Source organism: Megascapheus bottae, chromosome 10 (assembly GCF_031878675.1).
Source record: "Megascapheus bottae isolate mThoBot1 chromosome 10, mThoBot2.hap1, whole genome shotgun sequence".
Lineage (NCBI taxonomy): Eukaryota > Metazoa > Chordata > Mammalia > Rodentia > Geomyidae > Megascapheus > Megascapheus bottae.
In genome coordinates, this window is record NC_143518.1 from 47,765,746 (window position 1) to 47,788,699 (window position 22,954).

The window sequence follows — 22,954 nt, forward strand, 5'->3', positions numbered from 1 at the left end:
CTTTGGCAAATGACACTGTAGGGAAAAAGTCAATAGATTATTAAGTTGAATGATTTCTCAGTTGTATAGTATTTTCAACAATGTGTTCAAAGTGAACATGAATGTGTTCAAAGTTTTATGAAGGCATTCATGGGCCTGACCCTCTTACTTTGTTATTTAAAATATTATAATGCCTATGAGGACTTCTAAGAAAAGTTGATTAAACATTGTTTATGATTTTCCCCTTTTAAATAACAATAAGTTATATTTAGATCATTTGTTTCCTATGAGAAGCTTTGTTCTTTTAAAAGACCTGAATGGAAACTACATAGTGTCTTTGACTCACAGCTTTATACTAACCATTAATAATAAATACTCAATAAACTGGAGTTTTGTGAATTATATTATAGCCCTTTGGCAAGCAGATAAAAATATAAACCTTGAGGATATGCCAGTTCCTAATCTTAACAGAAGTGAAAAAATGAATTGAAGAGACTTTTTTAAAAGTATATTTCATGAGCAGATAAATTCATGACATTCTACATAATTTTCTGTTTGAAGCATCATTCATTGCTTTTATAAAGTTCATGTCACAAACTGATGCTCCCAACATAACTTATTTGATTCTTATTTATTTTCCAATTGGAATATTCACCTTACAAAAAAACTTGTCCTAATCAGAAGTTAATCCAACACTGGAAATGGCTGGTGGGTTCAGAATAGCAATCACTCTGCTTAGAGCAGGGACATGCTTTCTGTTACTGCTGTATTCCTAAGCAGCTGCTCGTAAATAAACTATGTCACCTTCAACGCCTTTAGGATTTGAGAAAATTATAAGCATAAAGAAACTAAAAGATTGATCTGAGCACGGTGGTTTACACCTGTAATCTTAGCTACTCAGGAGGCTGAGATCTGAGGATCAAGGTTCAAAGCCAGCCTGGGCACAAAAAGACATGAGACTCTTATCTACAATTACCCTTTAGAAAACAGCAAATGGGGCTTGGCCCAAGATTGGGCTGTAGCCTAGAGCTGAAGAGCTCAGGCATAGCACCCAGGCCAGAGTTCAAGCCCCATGACCCACCAAAAAAAAAAAAAAAAGAAAGAAAAGAAAAGAAAAATAAAAAAGAAACTAGAAACTAAAAAATTGAGAAATCATTAGAGAGAATGACTAATCTTTTTCTGAATAGGGCAACAGTACCTGTGTGTTGTACTAGATTTGCCCATTATTTACTTCTAATTTTCTTATCCTTTCATGAAATGGAAACTAAAAAGAACAAATAAGCAACTCAAAATAACTTATTACCAGACTGTTGACTCCAAAATAAGTTTAAAGCCACATCTAGTTTTCCAAATCGAATTACTTTTTACTAGAGTCAAGTCTTTTATTATTTTTTGTTTTACAGAAAACATCTACCTTGTCCAGTGACTGTAATTAATAAATATTAATCAAAGCACTCTGGCACATTTCAGTATTACATTGCATTGGCAATTTCAGGTCTTGACTTGAATGTATGAAACAAACCAAAACATAATAGCATATTTCATCAGTAGATAAAATTTTTATAGTACTTTTTCTATTTCTTCCCAAGAATGACTGAAGCAGTGAATGATTAATTTACTTGCCTCACTTTTGGATTGATCCAAAGAAACAAATTCAAAAGACTAGATACTATTCATTAACTTTCAAGCAGTTAAATATGTCAAAGTAGAATTCAGAATTGCATGATATTGAACTAGCATTAAGCACAAATGGGAAACATATTGTCAAATGATTTATTTTGATAACAAGCTATGCTTGTTGCAGATACATATGTCTATTTTAGTTTAAAAGCACGGCTTTTGCTTTGAGATAATTTTCAATTCACGTACAGTTCTCACCAATCAAAGAGATTTTAAGCACAGTAACAATTTGCAAAATGGTTTGTTTCCCATGTCAATTTTCTTAATGCATGATTTGTACACATTGAATTCTACTTAATATAAATAGAATTTAAGTGTCTATACTTTGGGTAGCAGTGGTACTTAATATAAATAGAATTTAAGTGTCTATACTTTGGGTAGCTGTGTATGTGTATATAATCACCACACCAATCAAGATACACAGTTTCCTTCCTCCCAAATACTTACTGAACTCATTTGAAGTCAATGTTCCAACTCCCCCTCAATTCCCAATCCCAGCTCAGGAATTCACCAACCTGTATTCTCTCACTACAGAGTGCTTTGCCTATTGTAATATTTTCTCACACATAGTACATTATTCAATATGGTTTTTTTTGCATCTGGGCTTTTAAATCTTTCTCCATACTTCCACTTCCCTTTATGCATAATTTCCTAATTAAGTGTAGTATTCAGTTTACTCCTATTCTACTTTGCCACACAGTCTATCAAAATAATATATATATATATATACATACATACATACACACACTAAGCTCAAAAAGGCAGAAGAGAGCAAAATAGAATCCAGGTACAGGATATTATATATGCCAAGGCCCATATGAGCATGTCTACACTGTACCTATCGCATCTCTATCTTCCTTCCTTCCTTCCTTTCTTCCTTTCTTTCTTTCTTTCTTTCTTTCTTTCTTTCTTTCTTTCTTTCTTTCTTTCTTTCTGTCTTTCCTTCTTTCTTTCTTTTTTTATTTCTCTATCTCTTCTGTCTCATTGAATGGGGATTTGAACTCATAATCATTATAGGGCCTTTTGTTTTGGTCTACCTTTTTATTTTAAGGCTGCTATTCTACTGCTTGAACCATACCTCCACTTTTGGCTTTTCCCTGGTTAATGAGATTTAAGAGTCTTATGGACTTTTGTCTAGGCTGGAACCAAACACAGTCCTGAGTAGCTTCCTGAGTAACTGAGATTATAAGCTTGAGCCACCAGTCCTTCTTTTCTCTTATCTTACATTTCCTTGTTTTAAGTGTTCAAGTGTTGATTGAATCTAGCTTTAAGAGAAGTCATCGGGGGAAACTTACATCCTTACCAATTTTCATGTTTTCTTAATGGTTCCGTTCACCTTTTCATGAGTTCCAGCCAAAAGTGATGCAATGATAGAGTCGGAGCCAAGCCCTGGCACTTCGTTGGCTACTTAGCTATTCTTTCCTCATGTTGTGACATCATTACTCACAAGGGTAGCCAAGCCCTCACAGAATAATTGATTAGTGACCATGAATGCTTCTCTTAGTTTCTGGCTCTAATTTGTGACCCTTTTATAACATTAATCATGGGTCTTATGAATTAACTACAATCAAACTATCAGTGTGCATTTTGTTAGTTTTACAAATAGCAGAACCAACTTGAAATATTTTTGAAAAATACTCAGCATTTTTCCCCAATTCAATAACATGAATGGTGTCCACATCACACTCTGTAATGCTTAGTGTGTAAATGACTGTTTCCTGTTACATAGAGAATATCTTTCTTAAGTAATTAAGACAAGGTTGCATCCTATTTACATGACAAATCTGACTTCACCACCATTCGTTTTCCCTCCCTTAACAGAACAATTTTATTATGTTTATTTTGTGTGTGTATGTCTTAACTTCTTAGTTCTAGAGAATTAATTCCTTTTACATTACTAGTATTCAGATAGTTCACATTGTGGCAGCTATTTGAAGTACATTTATTGAGGTAAGATCAAAAAGTAAATTTTTTCTTTGACCCAAGGTGATCTTATGGATCTTTAAAAAACGCACATGTACTAGTTCTTTCTCTATGGTAGACATGTATATTAAACACATTTATAATATAAAGTAAAAACAAAAAAGAGATGACAGCTTTACAGAGACAATAGAGATAATTAAAACAGGAAGCTATGAAAGATAATATCAAAACAATAAGAGTAACAAAATTTCCAAAAGTAGCTGGATTCTGATGTTTTCCACATATAATCTTAGCTACTTGAGAGGCTAAGTTCTGGAGGACTGTGATTTGAAGTAATTCCAAGCAGAAAGTTCACTAGACCCCCATCTCCAATATATGCAGCAAAAAGCAGAACTGGAGTCATGGCTGAAGTAGTAAGACTGCCAGCTAAGCCAACGTGAGGCCCTGATTTCAAATATTTTAATGACCAAAAATGTGAGAGTTGATTTGAAACATAGTCAGAGAGAAAACCACATACTATGTCATGAAGCATTAGTTACTGACTGACAGTGAATGTTTTGATAGTCAACTGAAGTCAGAACACAAAGTATAGAGAACCTTCAAAATACAGAGCGAGCAATTAGCTAGTCTACAGTTATAATTGTAGTTAGATCACCAATTTAAGACAAAGAAGAAAGAAGATTTTAAGTCCTGGGGCTTCAACTGAGTGGCTGGACACTGTCCTTGAGCTTTAAGCTTAGCACTCTACCATTTGAGCCATAGCACCACTTTCAGCTTTTTCTGTGTATGTGGTACCAAGGAATCAAACCCAGGGCTTCAAGTATGCTACAGAAGAACCCTACTGCTAGGCCACACTCCAGCCCACAGAATATGTTTTATAAAGAAGCAAAATGCTTTAGGAAAAAAGCCACGATATGCAAGAACTTATAAGCTAGTAATACATCAAATAGGCACATAAACGTGGACAATAATTTGCTATATTAAATAACACTTTATGTAAGAAGGACTGTTGGCATAGCAAGATGTGAAATAGAATAAGGGAAAATATAAAAAATGAATTTTCACTCCTCAAATCATACTTTTGCCCTTGGGGCAATAAAATTCTGTATGAACTTTATAACTAGGGGGTGTAGGGAGTATTAGAATCTATTCCTAATCAAAGGACTAAACTTGCTCTTGCTACTTTTCTTCTTACCACAACACTAGAGACCTATATATCAGAGTTCCCTTTCCAGGCTACCATGTTTGCTTTCAACCAAAAATTACAAGATATACTAAAAGGTGGAAGACAAAACAAATGTTTGTTCATTAGTCATAACAAATATCAGACTGTGGTGGAGAGTAATAGTGAAAGCTGTAAAATGTAGAAGACAGAACTCTATTTTCTGCCCAATTTTGCTATAAAAAACTGATCTAAAATGTAAGATCTATCAGGGAAAAGAAATAATGGCTTTTAACAATGGCTGCATTTGAAGTTATCAATGGTCCTTTAAGATTATTCAGGAAGAAAATGGAATAACTTCAAGTTTCTAGCATTTTCATTGCCAAAGGTAACTCATTAAAATCTAGGAAAGTATAATGTGTATTGATCTAAATTACAGAAGCTGTCAAGAGATAAAAACAATATTTCATTCCATGATAGTCATAAGACATAAGATAACACAAGACAAATAAGAAAGAAGTACATAAAAACAATGCATAAAAATGTCAAATAAATCAATATTCATAACAAGTACACAAGTGATGAGCTTATTACAATTAAAGGATTGTCAGGCCAGGTGTGGTGGCTCACACCTGTAATCCTAGCTACTCTGGAGGTGGAGATCTGAAAAGCCAGTCTGGGCACTAAAGACCTTGAGATTCTTATCTCCAATTAATCACTAGAAAAGGGGAAGTAGGGCTGTGGCTCAAGGGGCAGGGTGGTAAGCCTTGAGTAAAAGAACTGAGGGACAGAGTTCAAGCCCCATGACCTACAGAGAGGGAGAGAGGGAGGGAGGGAGAGCAAGAGGGAGAGAGGGAGGGAAGAGAGGAAGGGAGAGAGGGAGAAAGGGAGAGACATTGATTTCATAAAGCATGCCAGTACAATTTACTAAGCTACTAAGGATACAGATCATCCATGTTAAATATTTAAACTGTGGATACAGACAGTAACAGGTATTCAACTCAGGATGGAATATGCGTTACTAAATTCATTATTTCTGTAAATTAAGTTGTGTAAAGATTGATCACTTTGCACCATTATTTTTTCAACAAATATTTATTCGATGCCTTGCTTGTATGCAGCGTTATGTCAGAGTACAGCCACTCTGTCTTGATTACAGATGCAAGTATTTGAAAATATTGAAGGACCTTCATTTGTGAAATTCAAAAAAGATTCCCCGGCAGACACTAATTACTATAATAAAAGGAGAAGACTGAAGTGAAAACAAATGATTCTGGTTGACAATTAGTAATTAGCAAATAATATAAATATCATAGGCATTTCAAAATCTGAAAAAAATGATTAAATGTACCAGGACTAATACAAGATTTCTGTTCACTAACAATACACTCAAAGGAAGTAACTTAAATGTGTTTTTTGTAAAGATTGTATTTACAGTTTTATATAGAGAGAGACTAATTGCATATGAAGAACATATTTCCTTCATGTAATTCCATTACAAATCAGTGTAGATTACCCTATATAAATGTAATCTCTATCTTAGTATATATTTTCTAGAATATCAACAGAGTTATCTTATTACACTTGCAATAAAATAGAATTAATTTGACTCACCCACTACCCACACACTTGAGCCACATATAGTTATTCTTCCATACTTTTAGGGGGAAACAAGGTATCTGCATGTGTCTTTTTTATTCAGTATACAGAATAAGTCATCTGATTAATGAGGCACAGGACAGTAACACTAAAGAGGAAATCACATAAGGAACAATACACAGTGTTCCCTGTTTCCAATTAATAAATAAGGCTTCCGGCTCCTCATACAAAGGATTTCGTCTCATTCAACCATTAGATACAGACAAGTAGATATTTATCAGGTATATATATATATACTTATATATATGCATATATAATCAGGATCTTATACTTACAGCTGTATGGACAGCTAGTTATATTTTTAGAGAGAAAATAGGTAAATAGAAAAGTACTTAAATAATTCTCCATACATCTTTGCCTTTTTTCTAGATGGAGACTTTTGTGTAACATTATTATTAGAAATGTTTTGGGGGGAATTTACAGTCGTTAATTTCATTTTTCCTTTAGAATTACAGAAGAGGGATTGGACAGCCAATAGCATTATGCTGTTCTTAAGATTATCAAGTTTCTTTAGAAAGCTACTTATTTACTAATAGCAAAGCTAGATGGGCTGTTAAATATTCTTGATGGTTGCTTTCTAATTACATCCAATTATAATTGTAGTCATTTAGTTTCTTTTCTATCAATTTCAAATCCTAAAGTGCAAATAAGTGGACTGTATTCATGGACACTTTATATAAGAAAATCTTGGGAGGAAAATAAATAATTACAGGGAAATGAGTATGTCATTGAAATATATATAGTTCCTTATTTCTCTCTACTCCATGACAAAGTATAGTAACTGATCTGAATTTCTAATTGAAATTACATAATGATCCATAGGAAACATTCTCAGGGAAAGTATTATTGTATTTATTTTTAAGCATCACATAGTTCTAATGAGCTATTCATCACATTAAAGTCCAGTAACATGCCATCAACACAGAGGCTGTAGGAACTGAACTCACATATTTATTAACTGTAGATCAATCACCTACCATGTGAAAATACCGAGCTCTTTGCTTTGGACTTTCTGCACCTTGGTACTTTATGTCTTCCAACCACAAAAAATACCAATGATAATTACTAAGCTTATCTGACTTTATCTATATACTATTAGTGATACTGTAAAGAAACTTCAGCTAAAAAAAGTAAGGAAAAGCTTTTATTTTTAGAAAGATGCATAGTAGCAAAAAGAAAGGCACACTGACATCATATTCTTAGACTAAACTTGAATTGCTACACCCACAAGGACCAAGGACAACTTGAATAGAGCCTGAGGATGATTCGGTTATTAGAGTTTAGATTTAGAATTTCCAACCTGTGTGATTGACTTCTACTAATGAGAAAGAGAACATTTACAGACTTCTCAAAGTCCTTATCCCCAAGTTGTATAGACCGCTTTAGCTTACTTTTAATAGATTACCCAATTTCAGTTCCCTACCCTGATTTCTCAAACATGACGGTTTCATAATCTGTCTCATACAAGCAGATTGCTTCCCTGCACTTCCCAAGGGTAGGATGACTTTCGGTGGTCAGGAGTAGAATGGCTTTCCTTGGGTTTCCAGGAATTCGCAGTCCTTTTTAGATTCTAGTCAGAAAGTGAGTCCACTCAGCTACTCAGAACATTTCCTATCCCAAGAGCCAGTGGAGTATGGTGATAAGAGACAAGCGTTCTAAAAGAGAAAAAAAAATCTAGAAATGTAAATGGGATGTCTGTAATGTGTGAGGAACTGGTATATCAAAAAGTGGTAAATGCGGCCAGGAGTTTGGTCTTGTGGTAAATTGCTTGCCTACCATGCATGAAGACCAGGTTTGATTCCTTGGTACCACGCACAAAGGGGGAAAAAAAAGCCAGGAAAAAAAAAGCCAGAAGTGGTGCTGTGGCTCAAGTGGCAGTGCTCTAGGCTTGAGAAAACCCAAGGATAGTGCTCAGGCCCTGAGCCCAAGCCCAAGACTGGCAAAAAAAAAAAAAAAGAAAAGAAACATATATAGTGGTAAATGTGACCTGTCTCAGATGTCTGCTGCATTCTAGTGTACTTAGTAATGGATGACCTTAGGAAATGAATAAATTCCCATTTTGATTCCTCAGTTTTCTCATCTGTAAAATGTAGCAAATAGATTATCCTACTTCCTACTTGCTGGAAAAATTTGTTTAGCTAATAATAAAACACCTTGGTTTGATACCACATACTTTAGCTTTCCTTGGAATTAGTGCATGAAAGATATCTGTGCATGTCTTTGTTGAGGGTAGAAGAAATAATATCCCATTTTTGTATCATTCATTAATTTATTTAATCAGTCATTTGTGTGCTCATTCATTTTCTGTCTCAGAAAACGTTTGTGTACCAGTTACAATGTCTGAGGTGTGATACTGTGATTCATTCTATCAGCAAAATCTAGTTCTTTCTTTTAGAATCTCAATCTCAGTCAATAAAGTTGATCAATATACAAATTCTTACAAATATTCCATGGTAATAGCAGTGATTTTATGTGGAGTCTAAATGTTATTTTAAGTTCTATTGTTGTGGTGATGTTTAGAGGAGTTACAGTTACATGAGACAGGTAATATGCATATTTCCATTTGAACAGTGTCACCTCCTCTCTTCTTTTCTCCCAGAATTTCTCCTCCCACTTCCCCTCCTCCCACATTGTATAGTTTATTTCCAACATACTGTCTTGAGAATATCACTACAGAGCTGCTTCACCCTTTGTCACACTATTTCTGCACCATACTTGACTTTAGTACCACTGAAATTTTACTTCTTAAGGAATATGGCAGATTTCAGAAAAAATATATTAGCTTGCCACTGTTAAAAACATTCTTATGAAATTTTCCATTCAAAATGGATTCTTAACATCTATTTACTGTAAAGGTTGAGCACAAGTTGGTTCACTTTTGATAGTTGAAATCAACATTATGAACTCATATTTTCAAGGGTACTGAGATTTTTTTGACATAAAAATTCTTCTGTACACATCTTGCAGAAAATCCTTTTCTGGGCTCTCAACATTTCTATTGACTGATGTTTCTTTAACTAAGCAGACATTTTCTTCCTTCTTTCAGAGATATGTAATAGGTGTTTAAGATGCTTGGATAAGTGACTGAATAAATGATTGACTCCTATGGCTAAATTACTTCCCATTTTCCTTTATAAATGTGAACGTTCTCTGCCTATTTGAAGGCATGAAAAAAAACAACTGTTCCAATTTTAGACTGCTGGAAGTAGAATTGATAAGAACTGCTTTGGGGCCTGTGGATTATCTTTGAAAGATTATCTTTGCTAGTCTCAAATAGTAACAAAAGAACACTATATTCTAGCTTAATGATCCAGAAGGGAGAAATGTCATTGGATATTAAGATAATATAATGTAGTAAAATAAATTTCATCAGTGTCTTCTAGATTCAATGATTATTCTATGATTTTGCTACCTGAACTTGTCAAAGTACTTGGCTACAACTTAGTGGAGTTGATTAGTAGCCTTTTAGAAGCTATCAAAATGAAAGTAGTTAAATAAATCAGTGACCAAGGTCCTTGACCCTGATATAGACATTGTCCAATTTTGTACTTTGAGCATCCTGAGATATATCAGGAGAAATCCAGTGGCTGCAGAACGTTCTGAAATATAATTAAATGTGACAGATGACCAGCTGGAGATTGGCAAACATTAACGAGAAAATCATGTGCTTCAGAGGCTGCATAAAATATAGAATATTCCTGTTTTCTACATTTTAAATAAGACTTTAAAGTAGAAGATAGAAAAGATAGAGAAAAATTCAAAATTGTACTCATCGTACTCAAATATGCTTGCCAATTATTATTTATCCAAGTTTCTAAACATAGGCTCCTTTTATTCTCTGAAGGAAGTGTGAAGAAACATAATTATGGCATTGAAATTTAGTAGTTTGGAGAAACTATTGCCCTACCCTTTGAGCCACAGTCCCACTTCTGGTTTTCTAGTGCTTAATTGGAGATAAAAGTCTCACAGATTTTGGTGACTGGATTGGCTTTGAACTGTGATCCTCAGATCTCAGTCTCTTGAGTAGCTAGGATTACGGGCATGAGACACCTTGCCCAGCTAGAGAAGCTTTTTAATTGAAGCATTGACTTAAACATAGTCTTTCTTTTTTATCTGTCTTGTAGATAACGCAAAAGGATAACAGCTGGAAACCATCTTAGGAAACAAAACCCAAAATATCCACAAACTAGTCTCAGTATTTTGTTTTTATATTTTTATTTTTGATACAAATTTCAAATAGTCATCCCTTATGAATTAGTGCTTTTACATAAAGTTACTGTTCTGAAAAAATCATATTTTAAAAATCACATATTTTTGCTGATTGCTGGTGGCTTAAACCTGTAATCCTAGCTACTCAGGATCCCTGTTCAAAGCCAGCCTGGCAGGAAATTCATGAGATGCCTGTCTCCAGTTAACCACCAAAAGCCAGAACTGGAGCTGTTTCTCAAGTGCCAGACTGCCAGCCTTGAGTGAAAAAGCTACAGGATAGCCCCAAGTGAATGAGTTCAAGTCCTAGTACCAATACACACAAATATTATTTTTATTACTAATCTATTAACTCAGCCTATATTATACTTGAAAACAAAGTAATTTTCATTGGTCTGTGATTTAAGACAGAAACATTTTAATTTTCTTAGCACTTCTTTTCTTTTCTTGTATGCTAGTCCTGGGGATTGAACTCAGGGCCTGGGCACTGCCCTTGAGCTTTCTCAAGGCTAGTGCTCTATCACTTGAACCATAGCACCATTTCTAGCTTTTTCTATGTATGTGGTACTAAGGAATTGTGCAAGGTTTTTGTGCAAGCTAGGCCACACTCATGGACTTTTCTTATCATTTCTTAGTAAAATGATACATGCTAATAATTTAATAATAAATAATTATAACCATCCATGCATTTGATTTGTCTTCTTCTTAGTGCATTAGTCATAAATGTCCATTTGGAGGAAAATTTAAGTTTTAAATACTAGAAGTTATTTGTAACGCTACCACCACTAGATAACCTTGTAAAATGCTTTCAGTTTATATACTTTTCAACCTTATTTTTTCTATTTGTAGATAAATCTATATCATCTGTATCACCTGTCTCTATCTTCTTAAAATATTATTTCTGCATTTAGCGGGGAATTCACTGTTACCTAAAAAGAGGACAGTATTCTGCATGCTCTGTTTGTTAACCATTTACTTATTTTACGGACATGTAAGGCTTTTTGTTTGTTTGTTTGTTTTAGTTTGTGTGTTTTTTACATCACTAATAAGATACTCATGGGCACAAATGTTCCGAGGGTAGCTTTCAAAGAATTTCTGGGTCCTGTGGCATGCACCCATACTATTCCTTTCTTCTTCTGGAAAGCATCTGTGCTAGTCTGCCTTACAAATTCCTATTTCCTACTCAGGTAAAAATAATCACCTCAAAATGGTAAATAGTTATTTTCATGAGAAAACATAACATGTTATACATATTTATCTAAGCTTTAAAATTATTTGCGAATGGAAGTCTAGCCACTTTCACTAATGAGTAATTGGTAGAATAAAAGCTCTTCATAAAAGTTAGCAATGAATATCTCTTTGCTTACAATGTTTAAGGGCATCAGGATTGTGTCTTCAAAGCAATGATGCAGCAACCAACCCCATCTTCTTTACAGTAAAGTTTTGTGGTCATGATTCTTACTGTGACCATAATGATAGCATCTCAAGTGACAAAGTTTTCAGATAAGAAGTAATAAACTGAGATAGGGGTTCCATAGAAGTATTAAAAGAATGCTTATGCTGGATTTGCTCCACTCTGTCATGTAGGCAGAAATCCCAAATTCAAACAGGCAGCAGTTGTTCTGTAGAAGATAAACTGTACCTATAATCAGTATGACAGGACCACTGGGTCTGACTTCCACCGAATTCCATTCAAAAAGCACAGTTTGGAAAATGAAACCACTACCAGAAAGCAAGCAATTTCCTCAAGATAATACATCTGGAAGTGAAATAATTTTTAAAATGAGAGGAAATTTTAAAAATAAAATATGCAAAAGTCACTATCTTCTAGTAAAATGTGTCTTTTTGTCGAAGTTGTAGTTTTAACACTGTCCAGAATGAGGAAGACTGTTTGACAAAAGGGCACAATTAAGGTCATTTCTCTCTTTTCCATCCAAGGAGTTGGAAAGTGGGTTTTCATGAATTTTTCTATTTTTCCAAATATATGTTTCTACTCCATACTTAGAGATCCAACAAGAAGGTATTGGGGTTTTGTTTTGTTTTGTTTTGTTTTGGTGGGTCATGGGTCTTGAACTCAGCATGGGCCCTGTCCCTGAACTCCTCAGCTCAAAGCTACCACCCTAGCCTTGAGCCAAGCCCCACTTCCCATTTTCCAGAGGTTAATTGGATATGAGTGTCTCAAGTCCTTTTGTGCCCAGGCTGGCTTTGAACCTTGATCCACAGATTTCAGCCTCCTGAGTAGCTAGGATTACATGCATGAGCCACCATGCCCAGGCTGGCAGAAGTTATTGTTTTATCCTAACAGTATATGTTGGCTCCTAGGACTTAAGTATAAATAAGATTTTCTTTGTAGTTATAGCTATAAAGTATAAAAGTAACCACCCTTCATTTATACACAAATATTTATATATACATATATATGCATGCATATATAAAACTGCCACATCTATTCATTTTTAAATACATACATATATATGCATGTATATGTGTAGTAATATCTATCTATATTTATTACTGCATACACAAGCAGGGCGTGGTGACTCATGCCTGTAATCCTAGCTACTCAGGAGCCTGAGATATGAGGATCACGGTTCAAAGCCAGCCTGGGCAATACAAAGCCAAGAGAGTCAGATCTCTGATTAATCACTAGAAAATGGGAAGTGGGGCTTAGCTCAAGGGGTAGGGTGGTAGCCTTGAGCTGAAGAGTTCAGGGACAGTGCCCAGGTTAGAGTTCAAGCCCTATCACCACCTTCCCCCAAAATAAAAAAAACTGCATGCACACATATCTATGTATTATTTTTGCCAGTTCTGGTGCTTGAACTCAGGACCTGTGCACTATTCCTATGTTCAAGACTAGTGCTCTACCATTTGAATCACAGTGCCACTTCTGGCATTTTTCTAAGTAGTTTGTTGGAGGTAAGATTGTCATAGACTTTTCTGTCTGGAGTTTCTTTGAATTAAGATAATCAAATCTCAGCCTCTTGAGTTACTAGGATTAGAGATATGAACCACTAGTGCCCAGTTACATATATACATATATGTACATGTATATATTTAAAAATTATTTAAGTCGTTGTACAAAGAGGTTTTAATATAGTATGTGAGTTTATGAGTACAATACATTTTAATCATCTCATCATTCTCTCCATGGTCTAGGTCTTTTATGCAGACCACTTCTAAAGCAAAACATGGATCCAAACGTTTATAATTACATTATGCCCTATACATGGTTGTAGGCAATGTGTTACATGAGTTCATTCATACTGCTGGTGACACTCAAATTTGAAGTCAAAATCTTTGTTGGAATTTGACCCTTCCACTCTACTTTTTTCCTATTCTATCTTACCACTTCATTTTTTGATATATAACATCTGTCAGGATTTGTGTTGAGAGTACGTAAAATGATTGTCATGTATGTTATCATATGCAAGACAATGCGTTATCTTCTTTTTGTAGAGGAAAGAAACTGAGATTCATAGTAATAAAGCAGATTCCAGGTCTTATGATCTGGTGACAATGCTTGTGATCCACAGTCTCCCAAATTCTCAAGAGTTAATACAATACTAATCAGATGAGGAGATAACCGCTGAGGTGGCAAGCATTCTGATAAGTGACTGGTTTTCAAGACAACCTAATGCAATTGAGGTATTACTTTCAGGTAATGGATATAGAAACCGATCTTAAAGCACTGTCAGTTATGATGTAAGAAGAGAGAGCTAGCCGGGCACGGTGACTCACGCCTGTAATCCTAGCTACTCAGGAGTCTGAGATCTGAGGATCACAGTTTAAAGCCAGCCCTGGCTTTAAGACTCTTAGCTCCAATTAACCACCAGAAAATCGGAAGTGGTACTGTGGCTCAAGGGGTGGTGTAGTAGCTTTGAGCTGAAGAGGTCAGGGACAGCGCCCAGGCCCCGAGTTCAATATAGAGAGCTACCATGTCAAATAACAGAGATCAGGTGTGTGATATTAGATTATCTATATCCCAAAGTCATCAAAGAAAGTCTATTTTATTTTTATGCTTTTATTATACCTCCTTTAATGGGATAGTGTACTATTTGCATTTATGTATACAAAGTGCCATAATCACATCAGGGCAATCACCCGGTCCATTCCCTCAACATTTAATATTTCTTTGCATTGAGAATGTTTAAAATCTTCTCTACTAGCTCTTTGAAGTGTCCAGTTGTCCACAATGTTTAGACTACTTTTTTGAAACAAATCATTCGCTTCATAACAAGGCTGAGTCCATCCATTATTCGTCCCCAGTCGTCCCCAACAACTGATAATGATTATTCTACTCTTTACTTCCATGAGATCACATTTTCAGATTCTGTATATTGCTCAGAGCATAGGACATTTGGCTTTCTGGGCCTGATTCATTTGAATTAATATAAAGTCCTACCAAGCTGGTGCAAGTGGTTGAATAATATTTCATTGTGTACATATACCACAGTACCTTTATCCCACTGGTGGGAAATAACTGAAGTACTTAGCATAGGGTCTAACACATTAAATGTATGCATCTTATGCTACTTTTCCTACTGGCCTTTTTAAAAGTCAGTGAGCAACGGCCCTAGTAATTGGCACTATTTACCAATAAAGATGTTGGGTGTATCTTAAGAATGCAAGCATGGATTTTAAAAAAAAGATCGATTAATTGAATTGGAATATTCAATGAAATGTACAATGCATTTCTTATTTTTCTTATCTGTATTTTTTTTCAATAAATTCTTGTTCTTTGATAAAAATGCATCTAACCTGAGATCAATAGTCAACATTACAAGTGTTGTATCATTGAAGACATTTCCTTTGAAGTTAAAGACAAGTAGGCCTCCATCACCATGTTAAATAAACATTCTGTAGAAAATCTTGTCCAATAAGATGAAAATAAATATAGATAGCTATAGATAGTTTTAAATTTTCAAATAAATCTTTTTCATATCTTCTTTTCAAAGTCTATGGATGATTGAACACTGTTCATTTCTTCTATTCAGTGTATTCACAGAGAAATAGGTGGATACTGATAAATACTAGTAACATAAAATATGTGAATATTGCTATTGTCTTGATACTGGTAAACCCATATGATGCTTTGCAAACATGAGAATGGCATTGACTGGCACAAATGAAACTACTGTGAAGTATAAAAATACTGAGAATGAAACTCAAATTGGGCACACAGGTGTTATAAGAAATTCATTTAATCATAGCTGATTTTTGCGAGTTTGAGCAACTTACTGAAGAAAAACTTGCCATATGGGAGGAAGATAATTGGGAAATATTGCATATGTGTAGATATCCTAAAGCAAAATGGTTTACATTAGAGAAATTACTTTTCAGAGGTGTTTCCTAATGTAAGTATGAGGGTCAAATGTTCAAAGCTGATCTAAACATAGGTAACAGATATAAGGACTCATTAAAGCACAGAATAAATTCATTTGTTTATATGATAAGTCATAGAAGGAGATGAAAGTGACAGAAATATGACAACTTTATTTTACAAGTTTGTAGTAGTTTCAGCTCTAGAGTTCTAAATTGTTGTCAGTTTCACTATTATTCACTTTCCTTTACTATTATAATTGGAATCAAGAGTCTTGACTATGTTGACATTGTGAAGTCCATGGGAAAAATCTAACTCATGTCAATAGGTAGGGCTTTCATCTGATTTTATTTTTCAGAATTACATGATGGCTGGTTGTGAGTTGACAGATATCAGCTTTGTATGGCAGTGAGTAGGATAGAAATGCAAAGCCTACTGCATTGCCTTTATGCTGTTGCTGCTGTCTCATTCCAGTGTGACCGCTGCTTGAGCCTGTACAATGACAAGCCTTTCCGCAGAGGGAATAAAGCCCAGCCTTTCCACTGCAAACCTTGCCAGTGCCACGGCCATGCCAGCAGCTGCCACTACAATGCCTCTGTTGACCCATTTCCTGCTGAGCACGGGAAGGGGGGAGGTGGTGTGTGCGAGGACTGTCAGCACAACACCTCAGGTAAAAGTCACCGCAGGTAGAGGTCAGCAAGGAGGAATCCTGGCCTTGCCAGTGCTCCCCGCATTCTAAATATTGTGGTTTGAAACAATCAGGGCAGCAAAAACTATGAGGCTATTAACTCTAATTAACCACCAAAATGTCAAAAGTGGAGCTGTGGCTCAAGTGGTAGAATACCAGTCTTGAACAAAAATGATAAGACATTTCCCTGGCCCCAGTACCATCGCATGCGTATGCTCACACACACACACACACACACACACACACACACACACACACACACTCACGCACTCACACACATGCGCAAACAGCTTCACATTACTCACACTATTTTTACCAAACAACAAATTCATTAAGCAACTCAATAAAACTCACATAAAGGGATATATAATATATTACATATTATATATATCACCTACCTCTGCTCTTAGTTTTCTTATTTAGGACCTGTATTAATTTTTTTTAACATTTAACAGTTAATGTATAAAATGTACATTGATCAATGGAATATTTTCAGATAAAAATAATGCATCATAATTTAGAATATTTGAGGGCCGGGAGTTTGTTCTAGTGGTAGAGTGCTTGCCTCGCATGCACGAAGACCCAGGTTCGATTCCTCGATACCACATACATAGAAAAAGCTGGAAGTGGTGTTGAGGCTCAAGTGGTAGAGCTCTAGCCTTGAGAAAGTCCAAGGACAGTGCTCAGGCCCTGAGCTCAAGCCCAGGACTGGCAAAAAAAAATAATAATAATAATTTAGAATATTTGAAAAAAACAACTAATAAAATTGGCCTAATGATAAAAAAATGAAAACTATATATACATGACATATATTTATCTATGATATTATGTGTATATGATATATAAACCTAGAATATGTGAATATATTATATGACTATTATATGTAAACATATTTATGTGTACATATGAATATATATTCCAAATTATATAATACTGATTAACTTATTTATAATATACAGACAACAGAGAAACATGAACATCCAATTAACATAGTATATTATGCTCACATAATTGGCAGCACAATACTATAATTGGAATATAATGTATTGATGATTAACTATAACAATTATACAGTATCCATTATATTATATTATATAATAATATGAAGAACATTGATATATTATTAGCATAGGACTATATCTACAGCTATATTTATTCTTTTTGAAATTATTTTTTTTGAAAATTCTAAAAATGGGATGATAGATAAGGCAGAGGTTAAATTTCCTTATATCTGGTTTCTCATGAAAATTTTTACATTCATTAAGATTCAACATCTCAATAGAGTTTAGGAATACGTTTTTTAACACTAATTAAAGTAAGAATATGATAACGTCCTATGCTACAACTATCAGATTACAAACAAAATCCTAGGATGTTTTGATTACTTGCTACAAGTTATTGTGCAGATACGGGCAATATTTGAGTTTGTAAAAAGACAATTTTCTCCTTTTGTCACAGCCTCTAAGATGCTTTTTTTTTTTAAGGATTATAGTACTAAAAGAATATAAACAGTATCTAGGCATAGTGGCTCACACCTGTAATCCTAGCTACTCAGGAGGCTGAGATCTGAGGATCATGGTTCAAAGCCTGCCCTGTCACTAAAGTCCGTGAGACTCTTATCTACAATTAACTACTAGAAAATGACAAGTGGCACTGTGGCTGAAGAGGTAGGGTGGTAGTCTTGAACTGAAGAGCTCAGGGACATTGCCAAGGCCCAGAATTCAAGTTCCACGACTGATTAAAAAAAGCATATGTTTTTATGTTTTTTAGAATATACTTGAAGACAAGAATGGTAATTCAAGTGAGAAAGAATATTGAGACACATGTAAGGTGGGCTAGTTAGATCAAATGAAATGTACCAAAATATTATTTACGATGAAAAATTCTGAGTATTTTGGGAGCAAGTATAGGTGAAGGGAAGAGAAAGAATGGAGAGTTTTCTGACATTCCAGCTTAAGCAGTGTAGTCATTGAGTTAGTTCTCTTTTGGCAAATTAATCATGTGCTTCGAAATGACAGAAAAAAACAAGTGAACAGCTGGAAAGGTAAATTTAAAGTTTCCCTATTCTAGGGAATCTTCTTGTGGTGTTTCAGCAAAAGCGAATCATCCATATACTTTAGTGGAATTTTATATTGACTGTAGTTCACAGGTATATATTATTTCCTATGATGCTTTAGTTACCCACTAACCTGTGCAAGAGATATAAGTAATTAAACATGTCTTACTACTATATTCTTCAACACATACCACACAATTTGTGAAATGGTAATCACAATATATATTGAATAATAAGTTATGGAGAGATTTCTAGATTTGAGGTAGAAATTAATAGTCATATAAATGGGTATATTCCAGAAATACTAATAATTCATTGACTTATGAATCTTCAGTTAATATCCATCAAAAATGAATTTTCACTTGATTATTTTCCTACTTCTCTAATATTGGTCTAATCCTAATAATATTTGAGATTATATACTATCTGAACATAAAAAAGGGTATTTTGAGTTTTACTTCAGCTTATTTCAGTGGTCTTAAATATTACTGATTTTAAATTTCTTCTTATATAAAATTGTAAATTTCTTCTTATATAAAATAACAAAATTTCAATTGATAAATAGTAAACTTTTCAAATTACCTAATGTATCAGTGTCACAAATTAATATTTAATATAAAACTCATTTATTTTACCTAAATATAATTAATTCCTCATTTCAAATTTGAAATGAGAAATAATGGCCACTAACAAAAGCATTTTCTTTTTAACCATATTTACTCTAGAATAATCCATGGTATTAAGACCATCTCCAATTTTTTAAGATTTACTTGAGTAAAAAACTTCCATGTAATATAATGTATAGACTTATTTTCAACTCTATGTAAATATCATCTGTCAGATCTAGAGAAATTTCTCACATTTTTCCTTTAGATGCACTGCCTGGTCATAGAAACAAAAGTTTTAAGTTTAGAAATAGTTTTTTTTTTAAGTGTGGCCCTCACGAAGCCTAGGTTTTTAAGAAATGTGGTATTGGATAACAGATGGGAGTTTAATGAAGTAAAGCATAGTTTGTAACAGGTTCATTGTTTCATATGCTCTGGATCACTAAATTGGCAGTTAGAGATGAAAGGTGCATTAAAATGGACGTCCCGAAAATTATAGAATTCCCTCAAAGGAATTCAGTCTTTAACTTTGAATTATACGACTGATTTTAATGAATTGGAAGTCATAATGCATAACCTTTTCCCCAACCCAGGAAGGAACTGTGAGCTGTGCAAGGATTACTTTTTCCGAGACTCTGGTGCAGATCCGTCAGCCTTGGATGTTTGCAAACCCTGCGACTGTAACAAAGCTGGCACAAGCCACCAAAGCCTCCTCTGTGAAAAGGTGAGTTCTCCATTTGGAACATAAAGGATCACTGTCTCAGCCAGAGATGAGTTTGGGAAATCTCCCAGTGGAATCCAGGACTATTATTTCCTAGGAAGCCCTGTGTATGTCTTTGCATTTCAAAGAGAGGGGTCAAGTTATAGGAGACCCTGTGCAATGTTCATTATGAGCCCAAGATAAGTACAATGTAGGTGGCCCTTAGCATATGACAAAGGCTCATTTTAATTTCAATTTTGCCAATGTCAAAAAATTGGAGAATGGAGGCCCCAAGTAATATGAGAAATACATTGCATAAGCACCTTACAATTCTAAGTACAGACAAATAAAGGAAAAAGAATCTACTCAATAACAACTGATCTTTGTGTGTGTGTGCGTGTGTGTATGCGTGCACGTGTGTGTCTGAGTGTGTATTTGCCCATGCTGGTACCAGGTCTTAATCGCAGGGCTTAGTGCTTTCTCTTGACTACTTTCCTCAGAAATGATGAACTCTACCTCCACCTCTGCCTTTGTGCTGGTTAATTGGAGATAAGAGTCTCTTGGATTTGTCTGTCAAAGCATCATCCACAAATCTCAGCCTGCTGAGTAGCTACATCATAGGCCTAATCCACTAGCATCTGGCTTCGTATTGATTTTTAATAGATGCATAATGTTTTAAGCAATCAAATGCTAGGTTCCTAAAAACAGAACTCTTTTTTTTGTCAGTTATGGGGCTTGAACTCTGGTCCTGGGCACTGTCCCTGAGCTCTTCAGCTCAACGCTACTGCCCTTTACCTTGAGCCACAGCATCACTTCCAGTTTCTTGGTGGTTAATTGGAGATAAGAGTCTAACAGACTTCAGTGCCCGGCTGGCTCTGAACCATGATCCTCAGACCTCAGATCTCAGCATAATGAATAGCTAGGATTACAGGAGGGAGTCACCACGCCCTGCAGAACTTTTTTTTTCCCCATTATAATGAAAGGGAGATAACTTCAAATTACAGATTACTTGTCAAAAAACTTTGACATATATTAAAAAACAAAACCTGCTTTCCCAAGCCTGTATTTTAAGGAAGTAGAAGGAAGATTATGAGATTGAGGAAAATCTGAACTACATAGCTAAACACAGGCTCAATTTTTTTAAAGGAAATCCAGCTTTCCAAGATAAAGAAAATCTAAACTCAGATGAAATATATATTTGAGGCTTTCAGAGTAGGCAAGATGAGTTAATAAGGGCCTACGATGTTTAATTGGGAAACTAAAGATAAAAAAATAATTTGGACACACAATTATATTCTTTTATTTGTACTAACAAAAGATGATTTTTTTCAAAAAAAATCACAATTTTCCATGTATTGATGAATAAAGTCTGAATCTGACTGTATCTTCTTATATATTATCTTTATAAATATGCCAACAATTTCCAGCTTTGCTATCACTTACTATCTCTTTCAGTTCCACTCAGGTACTGATACCAAGACAATCTGATGGAAGAAGACTTAAAAAAAAAAAGAGAGAATAATGCTATGGGACAAGTGCATATCCACATAAAAAATAATGACAATGAACCCTATCTCATACCATATAATAAAAAAAGAATGACCCTACCTCATATAACATAATAAAAAATAATAGAAAACAAAGAACTAAGACCATGCCAATTTTATAAGAAAATTACTTTTTAGATATGACATGAAAAACCTGAAGAACGAAAGAAAGACGAAGTATACCTCATAAAATTAAAAACATTTGTATCATAAAGGCTATCATCAAAAAAATGGGCAGACATTGTCTAGTATATACAAACAATCTGTATAGGTCAGTAACAAAAGACCATAAACCAATTATCAAGGAAAAATAATCAAAATATATATTTATTCAAGGGTATAATTTAGCATTAATCATGTAAAAGATGCATGTCTGAAAAAATGCGAATCAAAACTACAAAAATGTCATGACTCACATCTGTAATCCTAGCCACTCAGGATGCTGAGATCTGAGGATTGTGATTCAAAGCCAATCCCAGGAAGGAAATTCTCTGAGATTCCCATTTTCAGTTAATCAGTGAAAACTAGAAGTGAAGTTATGGCTCAAGTAGCAGAGCACCAGCCTTGAGCCCAAAAGCCAAGCAAAAGTGCAGGCCTCAGAACTGACACAAAAACGTCCACCGCCATCACCACCACCACCACCACCGACAAATGTAATGAAACAGCACTTCACACTACAGTAGCTAGAACTGAAATCAATAATAAAAAAATGGTATGTGGAAAATAAGAACTTCCATAGAGTAGTAAGGCAAATGTATATACCCAACCTATCTTGAAGAACAATCTGGGACCTCTCATCATATTGTGTACCCAAGTTTACCTCTTCAGTATATAGCCAAGTAAAATGAAAGCACAATTTCATAAAACCTTACTCATAAATGTCATAGCAACAGAATTCCTACTAGTAAAAATATAGAAATGAACTAAATGCCCATCAATTTAATGAATAAAATAGAGAATAAGGAAAGCAGAGGACAGCTGTTCAATGGGATATGATTGAACAGTAACTAAAAAGATATTCTGTAAAAAATACTAAATCTGAGGGGGCAGGGCGTGGAAAGTAGAGCTAGGAGAGAGGGTGTTTTATTTTTGATGATGTACTTTATTTTTTTTGTGGGTAATGGGGCTTGAACTCTGGCCTGGGCACTGTCCCTGAGCTCTTCAGCTTAAGGCTACTACCCTACCCCTTGGCCTGGGCATTGTCCCTGAGCTCTTCAGCTCAATGCTACTACCCTACCCTTGATCCAAGCCTCACTTCCCATTTTCTAGAGGTTAATTGGAAATAAGTGTCTCAGATCCTTTTGTGCCTGGGCTGGCTTTGAACCTTGATCCTCAGATTTCAGCCTCCTGAGTAGCTAGGATTACAGGTGTGAGCCACCACCCCTGGCTCAACATTGTGCTTTTTATGTTGACATTTTCCCCTTATAAG

General features: G+C 34.9%; 1 protein-coding gene across 1 annotated transcript in view; it reads left to right on the forward strand.

The window, feature by feature from the left end:
• Window positions 1–22,954, forward strand: part of Ush2a (usherin) — a 606,255-nt gene that overhangs the window by 63,153 nt on the left and 520,148 nt on the right. Inside the window, exons 9-10 of the mRNA XM_090341196.1 lie at window positions 16,404–16,599; window positions 19,872–20,002. Of these exons, the coding sequence (XP_090197322.1) occupies window positions 16,404–16,599; window positions 19,872–20,002 (327 nt within the window). The remainder of the gene's footprint in view (window positions 1–16,403; window positions 16,600–19,871; window positions 20,003–22,954) is intronic.